General features: G+C 35.4%; 1 protein-coding gene across 1 annotated transcript in view; it reads right to left on the reverse strand.

The window, feature by feature from the left end:
* Positions 1 to 810: 810 nt before the first annotated feature.
* XPR1 (xenotropic and polytropic retrovirus receptor 1) overlaps positions 811 to 21,722 on the reverse strand; it is a 205,073-nt gene continuing 184,161 nt past the window's right edge. Inside the window, exons 12-16 of the mRNA XM_067030754.1 lie at positions 13,926 to 14,092; positions 10,602 to 10,741; positions 3,903 to 4,124; positions 1,054 to 1,075; positions 811 to 968 (exon numbers count right to left, since the gene is read on the reverse strand). Of these exons, the coding sequence (XP_066886855.1) occupies positions 906 to 968; positions 1,054 to 1,075; positions 3,903 to 4,124; positions 10,602 to 10,741; positions 13,926 to 14,092 (614 nt within the window). The 3' untranslated portion in view covers positions 811 to 905. The remainder of the gene's footprint in view (positions 969 to 1,053; positions 1,076 to 3,902; positions 4,125 to 10,601; positions 10,742 to 13,925; positions 14,093 to 21,722) is intronic.

Raw genomic sequence — 21,722 nt, forward strand, 5'->3', positions numbered from 1 at the left:
CATGCTGAAGCTTAATAAGGTATAACTTCAGTTGTTATGGTTGGAATATGGGCAAATGTATTCCACATCTGTTCCTTTAAAGAAAAAAGTATCAGAGCTCTTAAAGAAATTTCAACTGGTTGTGTGGAAGTGTGTGGATGCTTTGTTATGAGACATGCTCAGGATTCTAAAGAAGCAGCAACTTAAAAAATCAGTAATAACACTTTGGCTTAAAATTAAAAAGAAAGGAAAGAAAAAGTCAAACTGGTGCAAGTTGTCTCATGAAAGACGTATTGTGGACTAAACCCTCATAAATGCTATCCAACATTAGTTTCCCCTGTCTTCTTTCACTGTTATCACCTTCACTGTACAGGAGTTATATCATTCTTTTATGGTTAAGTTTCATAAATAATGAGAAAACCATATGTAACAAATACATCATATTTCCCACCCACCCAGCAACCCTCCCCAAAATAAGAAAAGTTACATCAAATTAAAAAGTAGCTTCGTGAATGAAGGTACTGCTCTAAGTTGCACTTTCCCTGCAAGTGCAGCCAGTGCTTTTGCGCTGGGTATGAAGGAAAGGAAAAAATTCTCCACATAAAGACAAAAAATTTAAAAACCAATGTCCGGTTTCAACCAGTCAAAACCGGGCCAAGCGGAAGCCGAGATATCTCGGTACCGTCCCATCAGAGGGTCCTTGCAATGCTTGTTCTTCATCCTGACAGGTATCTGTGTCCTTGTGATTGTAAACAATCCATAAGATACTATGTTTTTGTTCCTTAAAATGTCCTCTGATTGGCAAAATGAAGTAAATATTTGTTTTAAAAGTAGAAAATGAAAATTAAACCAGAAGAAAAGAAAAGAAACACAGTGAGCTTGTTTGGAGTCCATAGGATCCGATCTGGAAGAGCTCGGAAAATGTGTTACATGTCTTCTCCTGTTTTCGGCTGGAAAGGTACTAGAGGTTGCGTTGGTCGAGGAAAGAACTGTAGAGTAGGAAAACCAAGGATGTTAATTTAGACTTCAGAGGATTCAAGTGTTAGCTTCATCATCTGTGTCTTCTATCAATACCTTAGTGTCACGAGCCTTGGATCTAGTGGCGATAAGAGGAAAAAGAATACTTAGTCCATTACTAAAATACAAACACATCCAAAGTATTAGGTATATTTCCAATCTTACTACCATTAAAAATACCAGGCACAGGCACCATACACTGTTGGACACCAGATGGACTGTTCCTGGAGTTTCATATTCAATTGCAGGTATTACTGGAAAAACACTAAGAAACTAGATTGCAGCCAGAGGAAGGAAATAAAAACAAGTCATGTGCAATGGAGGGATTTTGATTTTGTGATGTATCTCTTTAACCTCTTTGAGTGACAGTTTTCATCTCTGTAAAGCAGGAATAATAATACCTATTTTACAAAATACTGCTTTCACCTCATGGAGATAGTATGAATATCAAGTGAGAAAATGGATATAAAAAACATCAGTAAAGCATTAAACAAACATAAGGAATTATGATGAGGATGATAGAAGAGTCATTTGAGGTACACATGAAAAACCAGGAGAGTTGGCCAGCAGGTGACAAGACCTAAGGAGAGACATGACAGTTGTCTTCAAACAGTTAACAAAGTATACATAGAAGAGGCAGAAAACTAAGTTATGTTAGAAAGCCCAATCAGGATCAACTGGTTGAAATTATAGTGAAGCATATTTCAACATAAGCTATCTACCACAATAACTATCCAACAATAAAAGCAGGTGCCTCGTATAGTTATAAACTTCACTATCACTGATGACTGTCAATCAGCATAAGATTACCAACTATTCAGGATGTTGTAAAAGACATTCCTGCATGGGATGAAAAATGGGATTAGATAATGTCAAAATGTTCTGCAACTCACAAGCCCCATGAGGTGAAGTGGGTATTATTATTATTACTCAACAGAGGTGGAAACAGACATACAAAAGGTTAAGGATGTGCTAAAGGTTGCATGAGTCACAAAGTCGGTACCCAATCTCGGAACTTCTTACTTTAGATCCCCTGCTCTTTCCGTTACATAAAACCTGCTCCATTGTTCTAAATGTCTTCCTCTGGTGGCAATCTAGTATCCCAGAGTTCTTCCACTGAACACCTGAAATAGAACATAAAGATCTATTGCCAAAGAGCTTCCTTGTTTCTGAAGCAAAAAGAGTGTATGTTTAGGTTGCCCTCTGCTGGTAACTAACAAGGATTAGACTTTCCAATTTAGGAGCTCAATGAGACGACCACCCACAGCACTGCCTTCTAGCCCTTTGTGGCCCTTATCTTGCTGACTCCACCAGCCTCCACATCCCCTCCTCTTGCTTCTTCAAACTCTGCTTCCTGCTATATATAATAATATCATGCTTTGTTTTGATGTTCTTCCTGCTGACCTCCCTGACCATTCCTTTCCTGCCCCTTTTGTTGGTTCTTTTTTTTCTCTTGCCTGTGTTTGTTCCCTAAGACTCAGTTCCTTGCTGTTTTTCTTTTCTCTACCTTCTCCTCTTCAGAGAACTTCTAAATTGTATCTAAAGCTCAGGCAATTTCTACTCTGCGCTGCTGTGGGTTATTACCACCTCCTATTTTTTTTGTGTGTGTACTTCCTTTAAAATGTTTCCTTATTTTCTTTTTAGTCCTATTGTAAGCATCCTAATTCATGTCTTTAATGTTCCATACTTAAAAATACTGCAGGGCTTTCCTGGTGGTGCAGTGGTTGAGAGTTCGCCTGCCGATTCAGGGGACACGGGTTCGTGCCCCGGTCCAGGAAGATCCCACATGCCGCAGAGCGGCTGGGCCCGTGAGCCATGGCCGCTGAGCCTGCGCTCCGCAGCGGGAGAGCCCACAACAGTGAGAGGCCCGCGTACCGCAAAAAAAAAAGAAGAATACTGCAATGGTCTTTTAGTTGAGCTGGCCTTGAGTTTTCCCTTTCCCAATATATGTTGCACAGTGCCATTAAAACTTATGAAAATATTACTTTCATAATGTCATTCTATGAAAAAATTCTCTGTGACTCCTTCCTGCCTACAAGATCAAGCTTGTCCTTTTCAGCCTTTGACAATCATACTTCAGCTAAATTTTCTTACTATTTGTTACTAGTTTTAGTCACATGGCTTTTCTTCCTGCCCCTCATTTCCACCTTTATGTCTTTACTGTGCCTCTAGCCTATCTGCACACTCGCTTATCCTTTAGAAAACTGCTCATGCTCAACCGGTCTCCTCCTTCACTCCAATCCACTGTGCTATCCACTGTCTCTAAATTTCAAATACAGCCAGAATATACCCTGCATTTATTGTTACTTTTAGGAATATACAAAGTAAATAACTGATAAAAATACTGTTGTAGGTATTTAGTAAAAAAGTAAAAATAATAATAGCTTACACTTATCGAGCTCTTTCTGTGAGGAAACTGGTCTAAATCCCATGTCATAACAAATTTAATCTAACCAGCCACCCTATGAGCAGGACCATATTAATCCCAATTTAGAGATGAGGGATAATATAGAGAAAAGTGATTTGGCCAAGATGACATAGATGGCAAGTGGCAGAACCAGGATTCCTAAAGTTTATAACTTGGAAATGATTTTTATACAAGATACACTGAAGAGTCAAGTAAATTATTTTCCAACAAATTTTCCCCAGTGTACTTTTAATGCCAAATTAGTAAGTATTAATTAATATATTAACATATTAATGACATTTTACACTATGTGTTCATTAAGACATTCTATATATAGGTTGGATCATATGAAACTGCTGTTATTGCTGGTTTTTGTGGTGAGAGATGGCTGAACGCCAGCAATTTCATCTGGTTCAACCTGATAGCTTTTTAACTTAAATGTTATCCAGTACTAAAACCTGAAGGGAATTCATCTCAGAGAAGTGGAAGCTACACATACTGAGAAGAGAGGTGAGGCCGGCGCAGGGATACGCTCTGGCTGTACTTCCATGGCCGATTCTTCTGGCGGTTTCGTACCCCGTCTTCCTGGTCCATCATCTGCTCTAGAAGCGTCTGATCATCTGCATTTAGAGGGGCCACAGAGATGTCCCTCACAGCACGGAATTCACCACAGTTATTCAGATGTTCATTCTCCAGGCGGAAGAAGTTCCACACAAATCGCCTTAGCAAAATGGGGTAGAATAGGCAAATTACTTATAAAATTTGAACATACTACTACTGTCAACTGTAGACCACCCAGTATAACAAGTTTCCACTCATGGAAACAAAAAAAGGAATTAAGGACTAGAATACTAAAATAAAATAGAAAAAAGATGATGTGGTGGGGTGGGGAGGGGGGAAGGGGACAAGAAAGAAGTAGGCAAAGGAAAGGGACTCATGGAATGCAGTTTCAGAGTACTCATTCTTTCCCTTTATTGAACAAATATTTATTGAATGCCTACAGTATGACAGGAAAAGGCACTGAATGAGACAAAGCCTCTGCCTGTATAAGTGTAATTTCTAATGACAGAGACAGATAATAAACAAGTAAACAATTAGCTAATGGTAAGTGCTCTGAAGAAAATAAAGCAGGTCAAGGGTATAGAACATGCTTCTTTGAAGAGATGGCATCTAGCAAGGAAGCAAGTCAGGTAAAATCCTACAGAAAAGTATCCCAGGCAGAGGAAACAGCAAGTACAAAAGCTCCCAAGCTGGACAGGACTTTGGTGTGTTAAAACAACAGCAAGGTCAGTGGGGCTGGAGAGGAATAGGAAGGTTAAAATGGCAGATGAAGATGGAGAGGTAGAAAAGAAAGGGGCCTGATCCACAGAGGGCCTTATAAGCCATAGTGAAGAGTTTATTTAGATTTTTTTTTTTTTTTTTGCGGTACACGGGCCTCTCACTGCTGTGGCCTCTCCCGTTGCGGAGCACAGGCTCCGGACGCACAGGCCCAGCAGCCATGGCTCACGGGCCCAGCCGCTCTGCGGCACGTGGGATCTTCCCGGACCGGGGCACGAACCCGCGTCCCCTGCATCGGCAGGCGGACTCTCAACCACTGCACCACCAGGGAAGCCCTATTTAGAATTTTAAGTGTGATAGAAAACAAGGAGAGTTCTGAGCTGGAGAACAATGTGATTTGTTTTAAAAAGATCATTCTATCTGCTGAACTGTGAACAGATCAAAGGAAGATGAGAACACCTGAAGGAAGACCAATTAGAAGCTGCTGCAGTAGTCCAGGAAAGAGATGATGGAGACTTGGATACAGCTGGGGATAACAGAGGTGATAAGAAGCAGACAGACTAGGGATTTATTTATGAAGATGAAGTCTACAGGACTTACTGACATGGGATGTGAGTGGTCTCAGGTTTTTGATCTCAGTGAATGGTGACACAATTTACTAGAGATCTGGGTTGTTCCTATTAGGCCAGAGACATTATATATCCAAGAGGAAAATTCAGTAGCTACATGGACATGAGTTTGCAGTTCAAGAGAGTCTAGGACTATAGACAGCATAAGAACAGTATTTCAAGTCATGGGCTTAGGAATAATATAAGTGGAGGAGAGAAGATTAAAGAGGATTAAACCCTGGAGCACTCCAATATTTACAATTTGGGAAGAGGAAGAAGAACCAGTAAAGGAACTGAGACAGAATAGATAGTGAGACAGAAGACTGTACTTTCTGAGAAATCAAGTGAAGAAAGTGCTTTGCTGAGAGGTAAAGTAAGATAAGTACAGAGAATTAACCACTGGATTTAGATAAAGAGGATAAAGATGCAGTATGATCTAAGAGCACAGATTCTGGGAGACTGTCTAGATTCAAATCATGGACGCTGCCACTTACTAGGTATAATAACCTTGGATGATTTACTTAACCTATGCTTCATTAGTAAAATGAGACAGTAACAGTACTTACAAGACTGTTGTGAGGATTCACTAAGTTAATACATTTGTAAAGGGCTTAGAACAGTGCCAGGTACATAGAAGGCAATACATAAGTGTTTGCTATTATTATTATTGATTATTAACAAAAGCAATTTAGTTTGAGTATTGGGAAAAGAAGACTTGAGTTGAATTAAAGGGAGAATGGGGGAGGAGTCAGAGAGCAGAGACAGCAAGTACAGACATCTCTTGAAGAGTTTTGCTGTAAAGGAGAGCAGAAAAATGGGCAGTAGTTGGAGGAAGGAAGATTCAAAGGAGATGTTTTGTTTTTGCTTTAAATGGGTGATAGAACATCTGATTCTATTATGAAGCAGATAATTTTTTAAAGAGAAAAAAATCAAGAATAAAAAAGTAATTGAGCTCCCTCTTTTTACTAGAAAAAAAATTTTTTTTTAATGTATAAAGCAGCATACATGAAAGAGAAAGAAGTATTTGGGGGGGGAGGTGTTATTGGTGATGGAGAATTTCAGGTCCTAAATCTAGACACCTGAGAAAGTGAAGAGGGGAAGGAGGGTTGACAAATGGTTTGGAAAGAGCACTGACAGCAACAAGTATACTGTTTCCAGATTCAATCTTATTTTATCAGGCCATCCTGATATATGTGCCCATCCTGACTTCTAGGAAAGCTATACACCTGTCTAAAAATATCTTTATTTCATCTTCATTTGTGAAAGATATTTTCACTGGGTAAAGAGTTCTAAGTAGGGAGTTATTTTTGTTCAGCACACTTAAGATACCATTTTAATGACTTCTGATGTCCACTGTTGCTGTTGAGAAGTCAGCTGTCAATCTAACAGCCATTTCTTTAAAGATAATCCTTTCTTTTGGGCTGCCTTTTTTTTTTTAAATAAGTATTTTAACTAAAGCACAACATAAATATATAAAAGTGTGCAAATTTTAAGTGTGCAGGTTGGTTAACTATTATAAAGTGATCACAATGTGTAATTATCACTCAGAAACAAGAAATAAAAAATTACTGTATACCTAAAGCTGCCTTTATGGCCCCCCTGTTATCTTCTAGAGAGTTTATTGATTTACCTTTCATATTTAGCTCTGCAATCCACCTGGAATTGATTTTGCATACATTATGCAGTGGAAGTTGAGATTTATTTTTTCCCCCTTATGGATATCCAGTTGACTCAATATCATTTATTAAGAACCTTTTTTTCTCCACTGTTATATAGCCACCTTTGTCATAAATCAGGTAGTGTCAATGAATGTGTGGATCTGTTTCTGGACTCCCTATTCTATTGCAGTGGCCTATCTGTCTCTTCTTTGTCTCGTCAGACACTGTCTTAATTATGGTAGTTATATGATAGGTTTTGATATTTGAGAGTATAAGTCCTTTACTTCATTCTTTTCAGGATAGTCTTGGATATTCTTGATCCTTACTGTTACCATATAAATTCTAGAACTGGCTTGTCAATTTTCACATACATACACCTTTCATTAAATTTATTCCTTTAGGTATCTGATACATTCCAGGGCTATTCAAAATGGTATATTTTTAAAAATTTCATTTTCTAGTTGTTCGTGACTTTTTTAGAATATTAATTTATGTCAACCTTATATATTCATTTTAATAGCTTATTTGTAAATTCTTTTGAATTTTCTGCATATACAGTCATGTCACCAATGAATGATCATAGTTTTATTTCTTCCTTTCTAATCCTTATACTTTTTCTCTCCTCATTGCACTAGCTATACCTTCAGTATGATGTTAAATAGAAGTGGTGACAGCACGCATACTTATCTCATTCCTGATCTCAAGGGAGAACTTACAGTGTTTTACCATTAAATATGATCTTGTTTATTTTTTTTGTAGTGTTTTTTTTCTTAAACAGGTATTGACTTTTCTCAATGGCACTTTCTATATTTGTTGAGGGTTGTTTTCCCCTTCATTCATTAATGTGGTGAGTTACACAGACTGATTTTTAAATGTTAAATGATTTTTGAATATTACATCTTACATTCTGGGAATGAACCTAACTTGGTTGTGATGTATTATCCCTTTTTATATATTGTTGGATTATTTACCCAATATTTTGTTTAGGATTTTTGCATCCCTGGACATGAGAAATATCCTTGTAGTTTCAGACATCAAAGTCATACTGGCTGCACAAAATGAACTGGGAAGTGTTCCTTTCATTGTCTCATTTCCCTAAGAGTTTTGTGTAAAACTGATAATATTTCCTCCTCATATATGTGGAAGAATTCCCTGCAGTTTTCTTTGTAGGAAGAATTTTAATATGGATTTATTTTCTTTACTATATATAAACCTATCAGATTTTTTATTTCCTCTTTCTTGGTTTTGGTAAATTGTGTTTTGAGGAATTTGTTCACTTCAATTTCTAAATTTACTGGCACAAAATTGCTCATAATATTGCCATGCTCTTTTAAAAAAAACATCTTTAGGATTTTTTTTTTTTTTGTGGTATGCAGGCCTCTCACTGTTGTGGCCTCTCCCGTTGTGGAGCACAGGCTCTGGACGCCCAGGTTCAGCAGCCATGGCTCACGGGCCCAGCCGCTCCGCGGCATGTGGGATCTTCCCAGACCGGGGCACAAACCCGTGTCCCCTGCATCGGCAGGCAGATTCTCAACCACTGCGCCACCAGGGAAGCCCAGGATTTTTGATATTTGTAATTTGTGCCTTCTTTCCTTTCTTCCTTGATCAGTACTATTTAAACATTTTAACAATTTTATTAGTCTTTTAAAAGAACTAACTAGCTTTGTTAATTTTCTCTATTATATGTCTGTTTTCTATTCCATAGATTGCTGTTCTTTATATTTTCTTCCTTCTACTTTTTTTGAGGTTTGATTTGCTATTTAAATCTTTTTTCTAAAATCGAACTGTATACTCTTCTAATATATACATTTAAGGCTATACATTTTCCTCTAAGCATGGCTTTAGCTATATTTCATCTTTTCTTTTGTTACATTTTCAATTTCATTCTATTCAAAATATTTAAAAATTTTCATTGCAATTTCAACTTCAACCATGGGTTATTTATACATGTGGTGCTTAATTTCTAAACATTTGTGAATTTTCAGATATCTTTTTGTGATTTTACTGCTCTGAAGTATGTTAAGATTTCCTTTACAGCCCAGAATATGGTTAATTTTGGTAAACGTTCCATGTGTAGCATTTGTATTTAGTACTTGTTGTATGCAGTCCTCTAAATATGTCAATTAGGTCAAGTTGGTTAACTGACTACTTGTTTATTACTGAGAAAAGTATGTTAAAATCCTTCTCTAAAATTGTAACTTTATCTACTTTTACTTTTTAGCAGTGTCAATTTTTGCTTTACATATTTTCAAGCTATGTTATTAGGTGCATACAAATTTGAATTGGCTATCACAAATGAATCTCAAAGTCTCTAGGTCTGGCAAATTTCTTTAGTGCAAAATTGGCTTTAGTGTTCTGCTTATCCTGGGATATCTGCTTTCACTTAGCATTTGGGCTATTTTGTCAGATCACTAATGTTTTTAGTTAGGAAGATTAAAAAAAACCATTTTATCTGGTATTTTTTATTGTTTCCACTGAGAAGGTTGCACTGAATAACCCAGACTGCTAAATTGCAAAAAATGATTCTCAAAAGATTTTAATTCTAATTCCTGTTCTAAGACTTTTTTACCTCCTTATTTCCACTCATGACCCTTCCAATGGAGCCCAATTCTTTCTTTCCTTTCTTTTTCTGATTTAAAAACCTTTTATTAAATATAACACACATTCAGAGAAGTGAACAAATCTGATGGGCACAGCATGATGAATTTTAACAAAGTGAACCCATCATGTAAGCAGCACACAGATCAAAAAACAGAACATTACTCCACCCCCCACCCAAGGAGATTCTCCTGGTGCCACTTCCAGTCACTGTCCCACAAAGGCAAATACTATTTTGACTTCTAATACCATAGATGAGTTTCGCCTGCTTTTGAACTTTATAAATTTGGAATCATACAGGGACATACTCTTGTGTCTAACTTCTTTTGCTCAATATTTTGCTTTGTGAGATTCATTCATGTTGTTATTTAGTCTTTTGTTCTCATTACTGGATAGAATTGCATGTGTGCAAGTACCACAATTTATCTATTCACTCTATATTGCTGGGCACTTGGGTAGTCTCCATTTTGGTTTGTTATAAATAGTATTATTGTGAACATTCTTGTATGCGGGTCTTGGTGGCCTTAGGTTAGCACTCCTGTTTACTATGTACCCAGGTATTCATACACAGCTTTGGTAGATACAAAGAGTTTTCCAAAATGGCTGTTGTACTAGTTTCCTCCTACCTGCAGTGTATGAGAATTCCAATTGTTCCAATTGTTCTACATCCTCATCAATACTTGGTGTGTCTGTATTTTTCATTTTAGCCCTCATAGATGAGTAGCTGTATCTCAAATGTAGGTTTAATTTGTATTTCCCTGGTGACTAAGCATGTTAAGAACCTTTTTGTATGTTCATTAGCCATTTGGATGTTCAAATGGAGCCCAATTCTAAAAAAGCTTCTAAGTCACCATCAGCAGTTACTTTAACTTTGTAAGAATTAATCTCTTAGTCCTTCAACCAGGATTTTCCAACTCTGAGGCTGATGAGAAGTCTGAGAAAAGTTGGAAAATTTAAGCTTTTCAAGTATAAGTTTTAATAAATTCTGATTTATAAGTACTGAGCAACTTTTTGGGTAAAAAGAATCTTCGATAAACTTTTCAGTAGTTTGCTTACCGGAAAACCTCAAGGGGAGCCAAGACAGTAGCAATGATGTCCCCAGAATGAGGCAACAAAGTCATGGAGGTAACTGAGATTTGGATAGTCCAAGCAAAGCGCAGGATCACATCCTCTATGATGGCACAGTAATAATAGGCCTGAGGAATAATAAGCAAATTGAGTACACTTACCATCATGTTTCTTACAAATAAGCACACCTAGCACAGTAACAAGAGTTACATATCCTACTGACAAGCACAGGTTAAAGAGTTTTATATTTTAGAAAGATTTCCCCAATTTAGGTTTTTTTTCTTAAATGGTACAATATTTAAAATGAATTTTTAAATATTGTTTTACTGAATTTCAGTAATCATTTAGAAAATAAACTTCATTCCCATATTGTATAACAGGCTCTCTTCTAGACCCCAGAAATACAAACCAGATGAAATCCTTGATCTGATTGAAATTATACTCTAATATATGTGATACACTAATGACTCAATAGTTACTATTAGAAAATATTAGCAGATTTATTAACTCTGTTATTTGCACTTTTATTCTCAAATTGCCTTACCCTCCATCTGAAAAAATTCTGCCTTGCTTTTTGATGTCAGTAAATAAAATTAAGCTTGGATTTCACATACACGGTTAAATTTAAGGAATGTTCCATTTTCACATGAGGAAGACAGCACTCAACTAATCTTTCCAGATACTAGTACCCAGTATTTGAGAGTCCACACTTACCTACACAAAAGTCTGAAGTAAACAAACTGCCAATAGACCAGAATTGTAATTCATGGATTTTCTATTAATCTCTGGATATCTAGCTCTTTAAAAATATGTATTTAAAGGTTATGACATCTTATGGGAACTAGAACTGATATGTATTAAGCCATAGCACTTATTTTATTAAAAAAAAAATTAACAAAGGAATACTAGTCATGTCAGAAGCCTATTAAACAAAAGAATTAGCAGTCCCCTTCTTGTCCCATTCTCTAGAGACAAACATTTTCAAAATTTGTAGCTATTTCTTCTATTATTTATCTTCCACATTTCTAAATAATGTGTGTATATTGCTATACCTTGATTAATCAATTTTAGACATTATCCACTGCTTACTATGATGAATTTTATGAAGATTTTTAACACATTAACATATCTCCCTGTTCCCTCCCCCATCCATCCAATAGAGCGATAATGTAATTTTTGGATAAATCCACATGCAGTGAACTCATTATTAGGCCTCTCAGTGAAGAGCTGCAATTTCATGTGTCTTTAAGAGCCAGTCAAGTGGATCCACATTTCACTGATGTGGGAGCTGATGTTACCAAAAATTGAAGGTCTTTGGGGAGGAATACACTTAACTTGAGGTCAAGAGATGCAGAAAAGTTAAGTTTTAATATGGAGATAACAAAAATGCTTCCTGGACCTGGGTATGGTGCTCAATAGTATGTGTTGTTAATGCCGAGGAACTGATTTTAAGGTACATGTAGCTGTGTTAATTTTTAAATGAAGTACCACTGGACTCAGCAAATAGCTTCTTCCCTTTTTAAGAAGAATAAATTTTATTCCAATATTTGCCTTTTTAAAATTGAAAGGGGTATGGTGATCCCCTAGAACATTTTTCTTATACATTTGCAAAGCATAATGTACAAAAGCATATACTTTATTTTCTAGGGTCATGAAAATATATAATAACAGAAAAACTGATTCTATTAACTAGTATTATTACATAGAAATAAAAAAGTTAGAACTATTTAAATGGAGGAATGAATATTTATATAAAGATATAAACAGTTCATCAAAGCAACCACTGTAATAAGAAATAAATGTATTATCTCTCTCAGTAAGGCAAGAACAGTTCAAAGAGCAATAAGGCACATACATTTGGTGAACACAAAAGGCCATCTTTACTTGAATGCATGTCTGCTGTCTGACTTGTGCTTACTATTACTTTTTTAAATTTTCTTTTCAAATGAGACTTATAAAGATATATCTAGTATCTTGGTCATATATTCTAAATTCGCACATTGGGATTGCTACAGCTTATGTTAAAAAAAAAAAACCTCTGTCAGTAAACATCTCCTTTTCTGCCTTCATTTGTTTATACAAAGTTACCCTAATATACTATTCTTCGTATTCACTCTCCTATCATTTATTTTTAATGCTCACACTTGAAAACAGCCTTCCCTAATCACCAATTAAATACTACACATTCACGCATTTTCAAAGTGCAATTTTGAGGTACTGGTGACATTCTGACACAGTATAAAGTATTAGTGACCCAATTTATAATCTCCTCCACATCACAGAATTTTAGGATTGGGAAAGGATCAAGAGAATCCAGTATAACACCCTACCTTATAGAAAAGAATACACTGTAGTCTGGTTGCCTGAAGTTATACAGCAAGTTAGTGAGAGAGCTGGGATTAGAATTCACTTATAAGGATTCCCAGTTCATTGTTTAATTTCTTTTAATATCTGAGTAAAGATACTCTTGGCCTTTTGACTTTTTAACTCAGCCTCTCTCATCCTTTCATTTATATATATATATATATATATATGATGCTAAAATAATTTCCACATAATTATCCATATATTTTTTAATCAAATTGGAACTTTAGGAAAACTGACTGAAATAAATGAAAAGAGAAGCCTTCTTGATGCACCCAAGCAAAGTCAGGCACTCCCCTTTCCTTCGAGCTTTCATAGCGCTGCTCATTCAGTCAAGTATTTATTCATTCATTCCACAGACATTAAGTCCCTGTATGCCAGAGACTATGCTGGATAGTGAGGGATATAGATACCTAAACAGGTAAATAAAATACAGTGTGATGACTGCCATAATGGAAGTTTGTATAGGGTAAAATGGGATTAGTACGAACGGCTAATTATGCTTGGAGAAATAAGAAAGGCTTCTTAGAGAAAGTAAAAAACTGACTTAAAAAGAAGGAACAAGAGTTTGCAAGGTAAACAACGGGAAAAGACGGCATTTGAGAGGGAGGGAATTGCATGGTCAAAATAAATCATAAATGATAGTAAGTTATTTATTCCTCTATTCTAGCCTTTATCATATTGTATTGCAATCTGTTTACTTATCTGTTTAGAATATAGATTAAGGCCTCCTTGAGAACCAGAATTTTACTTTGTTTTTATTTCCTATAGCGTCTAGCATATAGTAAACATCTGATACATTTTTGCTGACTGAATGGATTAGTATTTTTTCGTAAGTATTTTCTCTAATTGTATTAGGTTGGGATTGGGTATATATTGTAATAGGTACACATGAGTTGTTGTTTTGTTTTTCTTTTTAAAATAAACCCAAGGACTCTTTGTACATACTTTTTGGGGGTATACAATCTCTTCCCGGAGGAAAGTGTTTTCTCCTGCATTCTTATCAAAAAGACCCCAGTCCATCTTCAGATCCCAGATGAGGGTGTAACAGGAACTGATGATACAAAAGACGATCCACAGGTAAAAGAACACTATGGTGTCTGAGTGACCTCGTTCTGAAGAAAGAAAAGGGAAAGAGAAAATTACTAGATTCAGGTAAAATTCGTCATTAAATAAAACTAATTTAAAAACAGATTCTTTCTCCAGCTCCATAAAGGAAATAAGATTTTAAAAGAAATCTCCTTAGTAGGATCTCTGTCTAACAAAAGTTAAATAATAAATTGGATTCTTCTGAAGTTCAAATAATTATCAAACATTCACCAAATACACAAAATTTGTACAAATGTGCATTTAGAGTTTAGAGGCTTTATGCTGAAAACATAAAATTTCAAATAACTGCAATGGAGGTTTTGAATATTACAAAAGTTGTCATTTTAGTTTTTGCCATCAGGTGGCAGCTTAGGGTCAATGATGAAAAAATTTATGAAACACCAGTAACAAGGAATGTGCTGCATTTGCTTTAAGAAATTCTTGGATTGTTTTTACTTTAGAACAACATTTCCTTCATATATGTAGATATTAATACTTATTGTGAAAGCAATCAGATAATTTTAATTCTAGGTAAAATGCCAGAAAGCAACAGATTGATGAGGAATGTATCCTTAAGAACATGAAAGCAAATTTCTCTCAAATCACAAAGCAAAGAATGATATGTTTGCTTCCTTTGGATGTTATTTAATGATACAAAGACTTAATGTGACTTTATGCTGGGAACACTATAATGTAATTTTGGGCTTTATGCTGAGAACACTATAAAGTGCACTAAATCAGAATAATAAAAATAATTTGCAAAGGTAGTTATACAACCTAGTCTTTTTCACTCTCAAGTGCTCTGTATATTCTCTCTGAAACTTTTCTATGACAAGTTTGAAAGTCATTGTGATCTTCTTTGTATTCTCTGGGTGTAGGATATAGGTATACAACTACTACTAATACGGTCCTCAATCATCAGGAAAAAAAGGTGTCATCTAATTCAAAAAAAAGTTTAAATTGTGGTTTGTTTCCCAAAGGCTTAGAAAGTAAAGGATGTATCGTGCATTATCCATTATCCTTCCTATTAATATAAACAAGTACTGGGAATTTCCTGGTGGTCCAGTGGTTAGAACTCGGTGCTTTCACTGCTGGGGCCCGGGGGTTCAATCTCTGGTAGGGGAACTAAGATCCTGCAAGCCATGCAGTGCGGCCAAACAAACAAAAAAACAAGTGCTTACTAATCATTTTTAGATAGTAAAGTGTTAAGTACAGTATTATTCAAAGGCACCCTTTAGACATTTATAATCTAGTAAGTTGAAACAGCCATTTGTTATTGATGATAAATTTGAGCTCAAAATAAAATAAACAAAGGACTATGAGAACATCAAGGAGAATGGGACTGTTTCCAGCAGTAGGAAATAAGAGGAAGCAGCATTTGAGTTATTTCTAGAAGGATAAATAGTGTTACAAAAGTCAGGCAGATGAGGCAAGGCTATTCAAGGCTAAAAGAAGATAATGAAAAGCCATGAGGGTGGGAAACTGCAAGGTATTTTTGAGAAGCTGCAAGTAATCTAAGTCTAGTGTGGGTGAAACACAGAGGATGTGAGGGAGTGGGTATGATTTGAAATGAAGCTGGAAAAGACATTTTGGGTCTGACTGTGGAATGCCTTCTTGGGACTTAGGATTAGATCTGTATTTCAGAAAAATAATGGGTTGGCAGGTTGCTTTCATCAAAATTACTTAGTTGGTTAAAACAATACAGATATCTCTGAGCTCCAGTGTTGTGTTAGCATCAGTCTGTACCAGCTTTATGAACCAACTGTCGAATTTTCAAAAACTTTGCAAACTGGTTGTTAAACATAGTCATTATTAAAAATTAAATTACATAAACTTATAATTCGCTATATTAAAAATAAAGGTAAGGAAAACAAATTTATCACTTCCTAATTACTAAATTTTGATATTATTTATTCTTTTTTTTTTTTTTTTTTTTTTTGCGGTATGCGGGCCTCTCACTGCTGTGGCCTCTCCCGTTGCGGAGCACAGGCTCCAGACGCGCAGGCTCAGCGGCCACGGCCCACGGGCCCAGCTGCTCCGCGGCATGTGGGAACTTCCCGGACCGGGGCACGAACCCGTGTGCCCTGCACCGGCAGGCAGTCTCTCAACCACTGCGCCACCAGGGAAGGCCTATTCTTTTAGGTTATATATGTTTATTGTATCTATATAATGAAAATACTATACATCTTTTTCCAACATTCCATGTTAATCATCTTAGCAGCTTGAAATTGGCTATGGTAGCAGTCCGTATTTATACCATGGAAATCAGCAAACACTGCAAATCAGTGCTCCCATCCCCACTCCCACCCGAGAGCTAGTTTTTAAATATATACCAGCACACCACTGTTCACCTTCTTCTCCTGGAAAGTCAGTGGTAGGGAACAGAAACAGAAGTTTTAAAAATGGTCCACAATTGATTCTAATGAACAGTCAAGCTTGGATATAAACATATATTCAGGTTTAAACTATTTTCACAAAAACTTTTCTTCATCAGAGCAAATTGGGTTAATATTTATACTATAACACTGTGCCATATGAATTATCATTTAAAAGGTCTAACAAAATATTTACTTATTATTTAGGTTTAGTTGGATGTGTTCTAACATACCTGTTCACTTCATTCTATACACAGATACAGAATCTAGCTGAGTCGTATTGTTCAATAATTAGCATCATGGTTGCATTCAAAAAAATTCCATAACTCATCTACTAAGGTTTGCAAAGAATAAAGCAAATTTAGAAACATAATAAAATTCACTCTTGTCGTATTTTCAAAACAAGATCAACACAGAGATAAAGACCTAAAAGGAATTTGATAATGAAACTAAAAGTAATGTGCTAATTTTGTTATTTCTTCTAGATTTTAAAACAAGTTCTATCCTCAGAATATAATTCTTAAAATGGGACAATGGGCTAAACTGCCTTCCTCTAAGCCCATATTATTTCTATGAAATTGCTATGAAACATACACAAGGACTTACTGACTTAAAAAATATATTTTAACAGAATATTTTATAATAAGTAATTTTTATCTTATGAACTTCTTCAATGATTAACATGTACCTGGTCTACATATGCTACATTTTGGTCTTTTAAAAATTACTACCCTACTTGATCATTTCCATCTCCCAAATGAGGAGTGCTTCTCCCTGAAATCATCTGACTTCATTGGTATTCAGAGGTTGTATTGGGAAGATATTATCACTTTAGGCAAGCAATTACATCTAATTCTCTGTTGGCTAACTCTGGTAGCCCACTTTAGTAATGTTCAGAATCACAGAAAATCAAGTCATTGGTATTCTACACTAAGCTTCTATTACACACCGGCCATGTTAGAAGCATAATTAATACCACACAAATGTATGATAATTGGTATCTAGTGAATCTAAAACAAATAAAATAAGCTTCTTAGAGTTTTGTACCCATTAACCATCATAGGAAGGATATAGCAAAATAATATGTTGGGAAAAGTGCTGAGAGAAAAACCAGAAAAATTATATATGGACATCATTGTGAGTCATATTTCAGGAAGGATATTTTAAATATGAAAAAGTGGCACTGTGTAAAAACAAAGTGAACAGTTTTCTTTCAACCAAAACCTTTCTACTCTGGTAAGAGTTTATCAGGTTTTAATCTGAAATTAAATAAGGAAACAAATAAAATAGATAGGGGACACTGTTTTCAAAGCCCAAACCTATAAAGGTAAGCTGAGTTATGAGTGAGTTTGGCTATCAGTTTATCCTAGGACAGGCAAGACAGACATTATATTCCCATTTTACAGATAAGGAAGCTGAAGTTCAGTGAGACTGTCAGTAAGTGGAAAGATAACTGGATTTGAAGTCACAAGATCTGGGTTTGAATCCAGACTCTGCCTCTGTCCAACTCTGTGATTATAGAAAATTCATAATCTTAAAATGATTAAGACAAAAATGGAAATCATTAGGCCTAAGGATAAATGAGGAAACTAGTAATAGGACTCTTTAACCAAGGAACTTTTTTTGTACTAGACAGCACTGTTTCTCTAAGTCCACTTCAACTTGAAATAATAGTTCCATAAAACTATTAAGTAACATTAAAAATATTTCTAAGGTATGTGGAAAACAGAATTTTAAAAGTATATACATATTATTATTTCAGAGTGTATATAACTTTATGTTTATAGAAATACAGAAGTAGCTATCCCTGATGAGGAAAGTAAGATTATTAAAGGGATTCATTTTAACTTTATATATTATTTGAATTTTGTTTTTACAGTGATATATACATATCCATGTTTTATTTGTATAATTAAACTAAAAGAAAAAGGAAGAAAGTGGGTTAAAGAAAACAGTTACCATCAGGGTGATGATATGTTATAAATGATTTAAATAGGAGTTTAATGTTGCTATATTGTTTTTATGATGAAAAAGTACATAGGAATTCATTTATTCATTCAACAAATGCTTATTGAGTGTCTACTACTATAAGCTGTGTTATTTATTATATAGCTATAATACTTAAGATCAGCTGCAAAGAAAAATCTGTTTACTTCTACATTCAACAAACATGTACTGAATGTCTACCAGGTAACCAGGTATATTTTAGAGAACAGAAAGGTACTGAAGAACTATTAAGGACTAAGTGTGAAAGAGGAGAGATGTAAAATAAACAAAAGCACAATGTGAAAGTGCAACTGTGTAACTGTGCATACAGGAGGAATCAACAATAGGTTAGTCTTTCAGGACGGGAACAGTCAGAAAAGGCTTCCTGGAAGGGGTGCTACTTGAGTCTTGAAAGTTAAGAGTCTTGAGTTAACCAGGTTTGTGAGGCAGAGAGAGCCATATCAAAGAATAGAAACCATTCATTCAACAAATGAATAACTACTTACTATATGCCAGATATTATTCTAGATACCAGGTACACAGTAGTGAAACTTCACCAATGGGCAAATTTCCTACCTTAATGAAGCTTACTACTTAGTTGGGGTAAACAATTATCAGATATACAAGTAAACAAGACAATTTCAGACAGTGAAAAGTGTCAAGAAGGAAACAGAACATGGGGACTTCCCTGGTAGCGCAGTGGTTAAGAATCCACCTGACAATGAAGGAGACATGGGTTCGAGCCCTGGTCTGGGAAGATCCCACATGCCACACAGCAGCTAAGCCTGTGCACCACAACTACTGAGCCTGCACTCTAGAGCCTGCGAGCCACAACTACTGAACCCATGTGCCACAACTACAGAAGCCTGTGTGCCTGTAGCCTGTGCTCTACAACAAGAGAAGACACTGCACATGACAATGAAGAGTAGCCCCTGCTCGCCACAACTAGAGAAAGCATGCAAGCAGCAACAAAGACCCAGTGCAGCCAAAAATAAATAAATAAATAAATTACAAAAAGAAAAGAAAACAGAACATGGTGACATGATTGAGACTGGCAGAACTCCTTTAGATAGTGTTCAGGCAGAGAAGGTCTCTAAGTTGATATCTGAGTAATGAGAAGGAGCCAGCTACATGAAAAGCTGGAGGAAGACTTACATATATAATATTATATTTTCTAGTAACCATAATTTAAAAGGTAAAAAGAAACAGGTAAGATTAATTTTAATAATATATTTTGTTAATCTAATATATCTAAAATGTCATTTTAATGTATAATTAATGTATATAATAAATTATTATATAAAGTCATTGTGGCTATTAGAATAGAGACAGTGAGGAAAGGCAGAGTACTGTTTTGAGATACAGGAATGAGAAAAGGAAACAGATTAGACCAGGTGGCTTACTGAGGTAAGGAAAGCCTTTTTAGGGTGAGAGACTGTTGAGCGTATATATAGGTTGAAGGGAAGGGGCCAGTAGTGACGAAGAGATTGAAGATTTAGGAACAAAAAGGGGTGACTGCCAGAGCAAGATCCTGAAAGAGACAGGAGGAAATGAGGTCAGAGAACTAAGGTGGGAAACCTTGTTCCCAAGTCTGGGAAAAATATGGTGAGAATGGATTTGGATTAAATAAGTATGTATACAGGTAGAAGATAGCTGAAGGAAAATGACTCCTGATAGGTTCAAGTTTTTCAGGGTATAGGAGACAAAAGTAGTCTGTAAAAGTCAAGAGGGAAAGACTGAGTTGGAGGTTTTGAGAAAAGCAATGAGAGTTATCATGAAAACCCTTTTCAAGTTAATACGTTTTCTGAGATGACAAAAATTTCATAATAAAAGTTAGCAAAGGACAAATTAATACGTGTAAGTTTAGAAAGAGGGTAATGCCTCCTTCCTATGATTTTTTTTAATAAAACATTTTGTGCTTATACTGTCTTTTATTATGATATAAACATACTTTTTCTCTCTTTCCTATAAGACTGTACCCTATCTAGCATTTTTAAAAGAATTTAACTTTACAATGGAGTAAACTGTATATGTGTTTGTATTTTCCATTAAATTGTAATGTCTTTTAGGGAAAGATCTCATGCCAGCATTTTTCCAAGGCCTATATACTCCACTCCACACAGCAGGAACTCAATTAATTTCTGCCAAATTGAATTGAGGGCAAGTACTGTGTTTTACTCATTTTTAAACTTTCTGTACAATGCCTTACATTCCAACAAATACTTGGGGAAGGCAACATGGTTTCTGGCAGACTACACATACAGTGTGTCCCTAAAAACTTGTATATAGCTGAATATGAAAAAGACAAGTAACAGATGTACATGTTATATGAGGATTTTGTTTCCTGAGAACTAAAAATAAGAAAATAAAACCCCTTATTATATCTTCCTTGTCTTTTAGACATAATATTTAATGACATTATTCCCAACATCTTATAGACATTTTTCGTTTTTACAACAGAACACAGATAATCTCTTCAAATCAAATGAGTGTTGGCAATGACGTTTAAACGTTGCTGCTTTCAGTATGCCTGATGATTTCCATCTTTGCTTTAATGGTATTAAATTCGAGACATTTCTTTTCAATAATGAAGTGTACTACCACATATAATTCCCACTCATTTTAATAAAAATGTACAAAACAGAACAAAATATTCAAATAATCACATAAATACACTAGTATTTGTGACAAAGGTGATGCTGTCAAAGCTGTTAGTTGGCAGCTAGTGCTACCATGTGAAAGCAGGAAACATTCTGAATCCAAAGGATAACTAAGGATGTGTGTGACTATCTGCAAAGTCTTATAACATAATACCCAAAATGTCCAGCTTTCAACTGAAAATCACTAATCATACCAAGAACCAGGAAGATCTCAAACTGAGTGAAAAAAGTCCATCAGTAGATGCCAAAAATGAGATGAGAGCTGCTGGAATTACTTGATGAAAATGCTTTTATGAACAATTATGAAATGCTTGAAACAATGAAAAAATAGGAAGTCTCAGCAAAGAAATAGAAGACATAAAGAAAAATCACATGGAAATATTAGAACTTAAAAATATAATAACGAAAATAAAAAACTCAGTGAATGGTGTTAACAGCAGAATAGAGAAGACAGAGGAAATAGTCTGCAAACCGGAAAAAAAGGAGAATAGAAACTAACAAAGCTGAACAGTGGAATGCAAATATATTTTAGAAAAGAAAAAGAAGAAGAAAGAAAAGAAAAGAGATTCAGGGACCTCTGGAACCATAAAAATAATCTAACATTTGTGACATTGGCGCCCAGAAGGAAAGAATAG

The sequence above is a fragment of the Kogia breviceps genome, chromosome 1 (assembly GCF_026419965.1).
Source record: "Kogia breviceps isolate mKogBre1 chromosome 1, mKogBre1 haplotype 1, whole genome shotgun sequence".
Lineage (NCBI taxonomy): Eukaryota > Metazoa > Chordata > Mammalia > Artiodactyla > Physeteridae > Kogia > Kogia breviceps.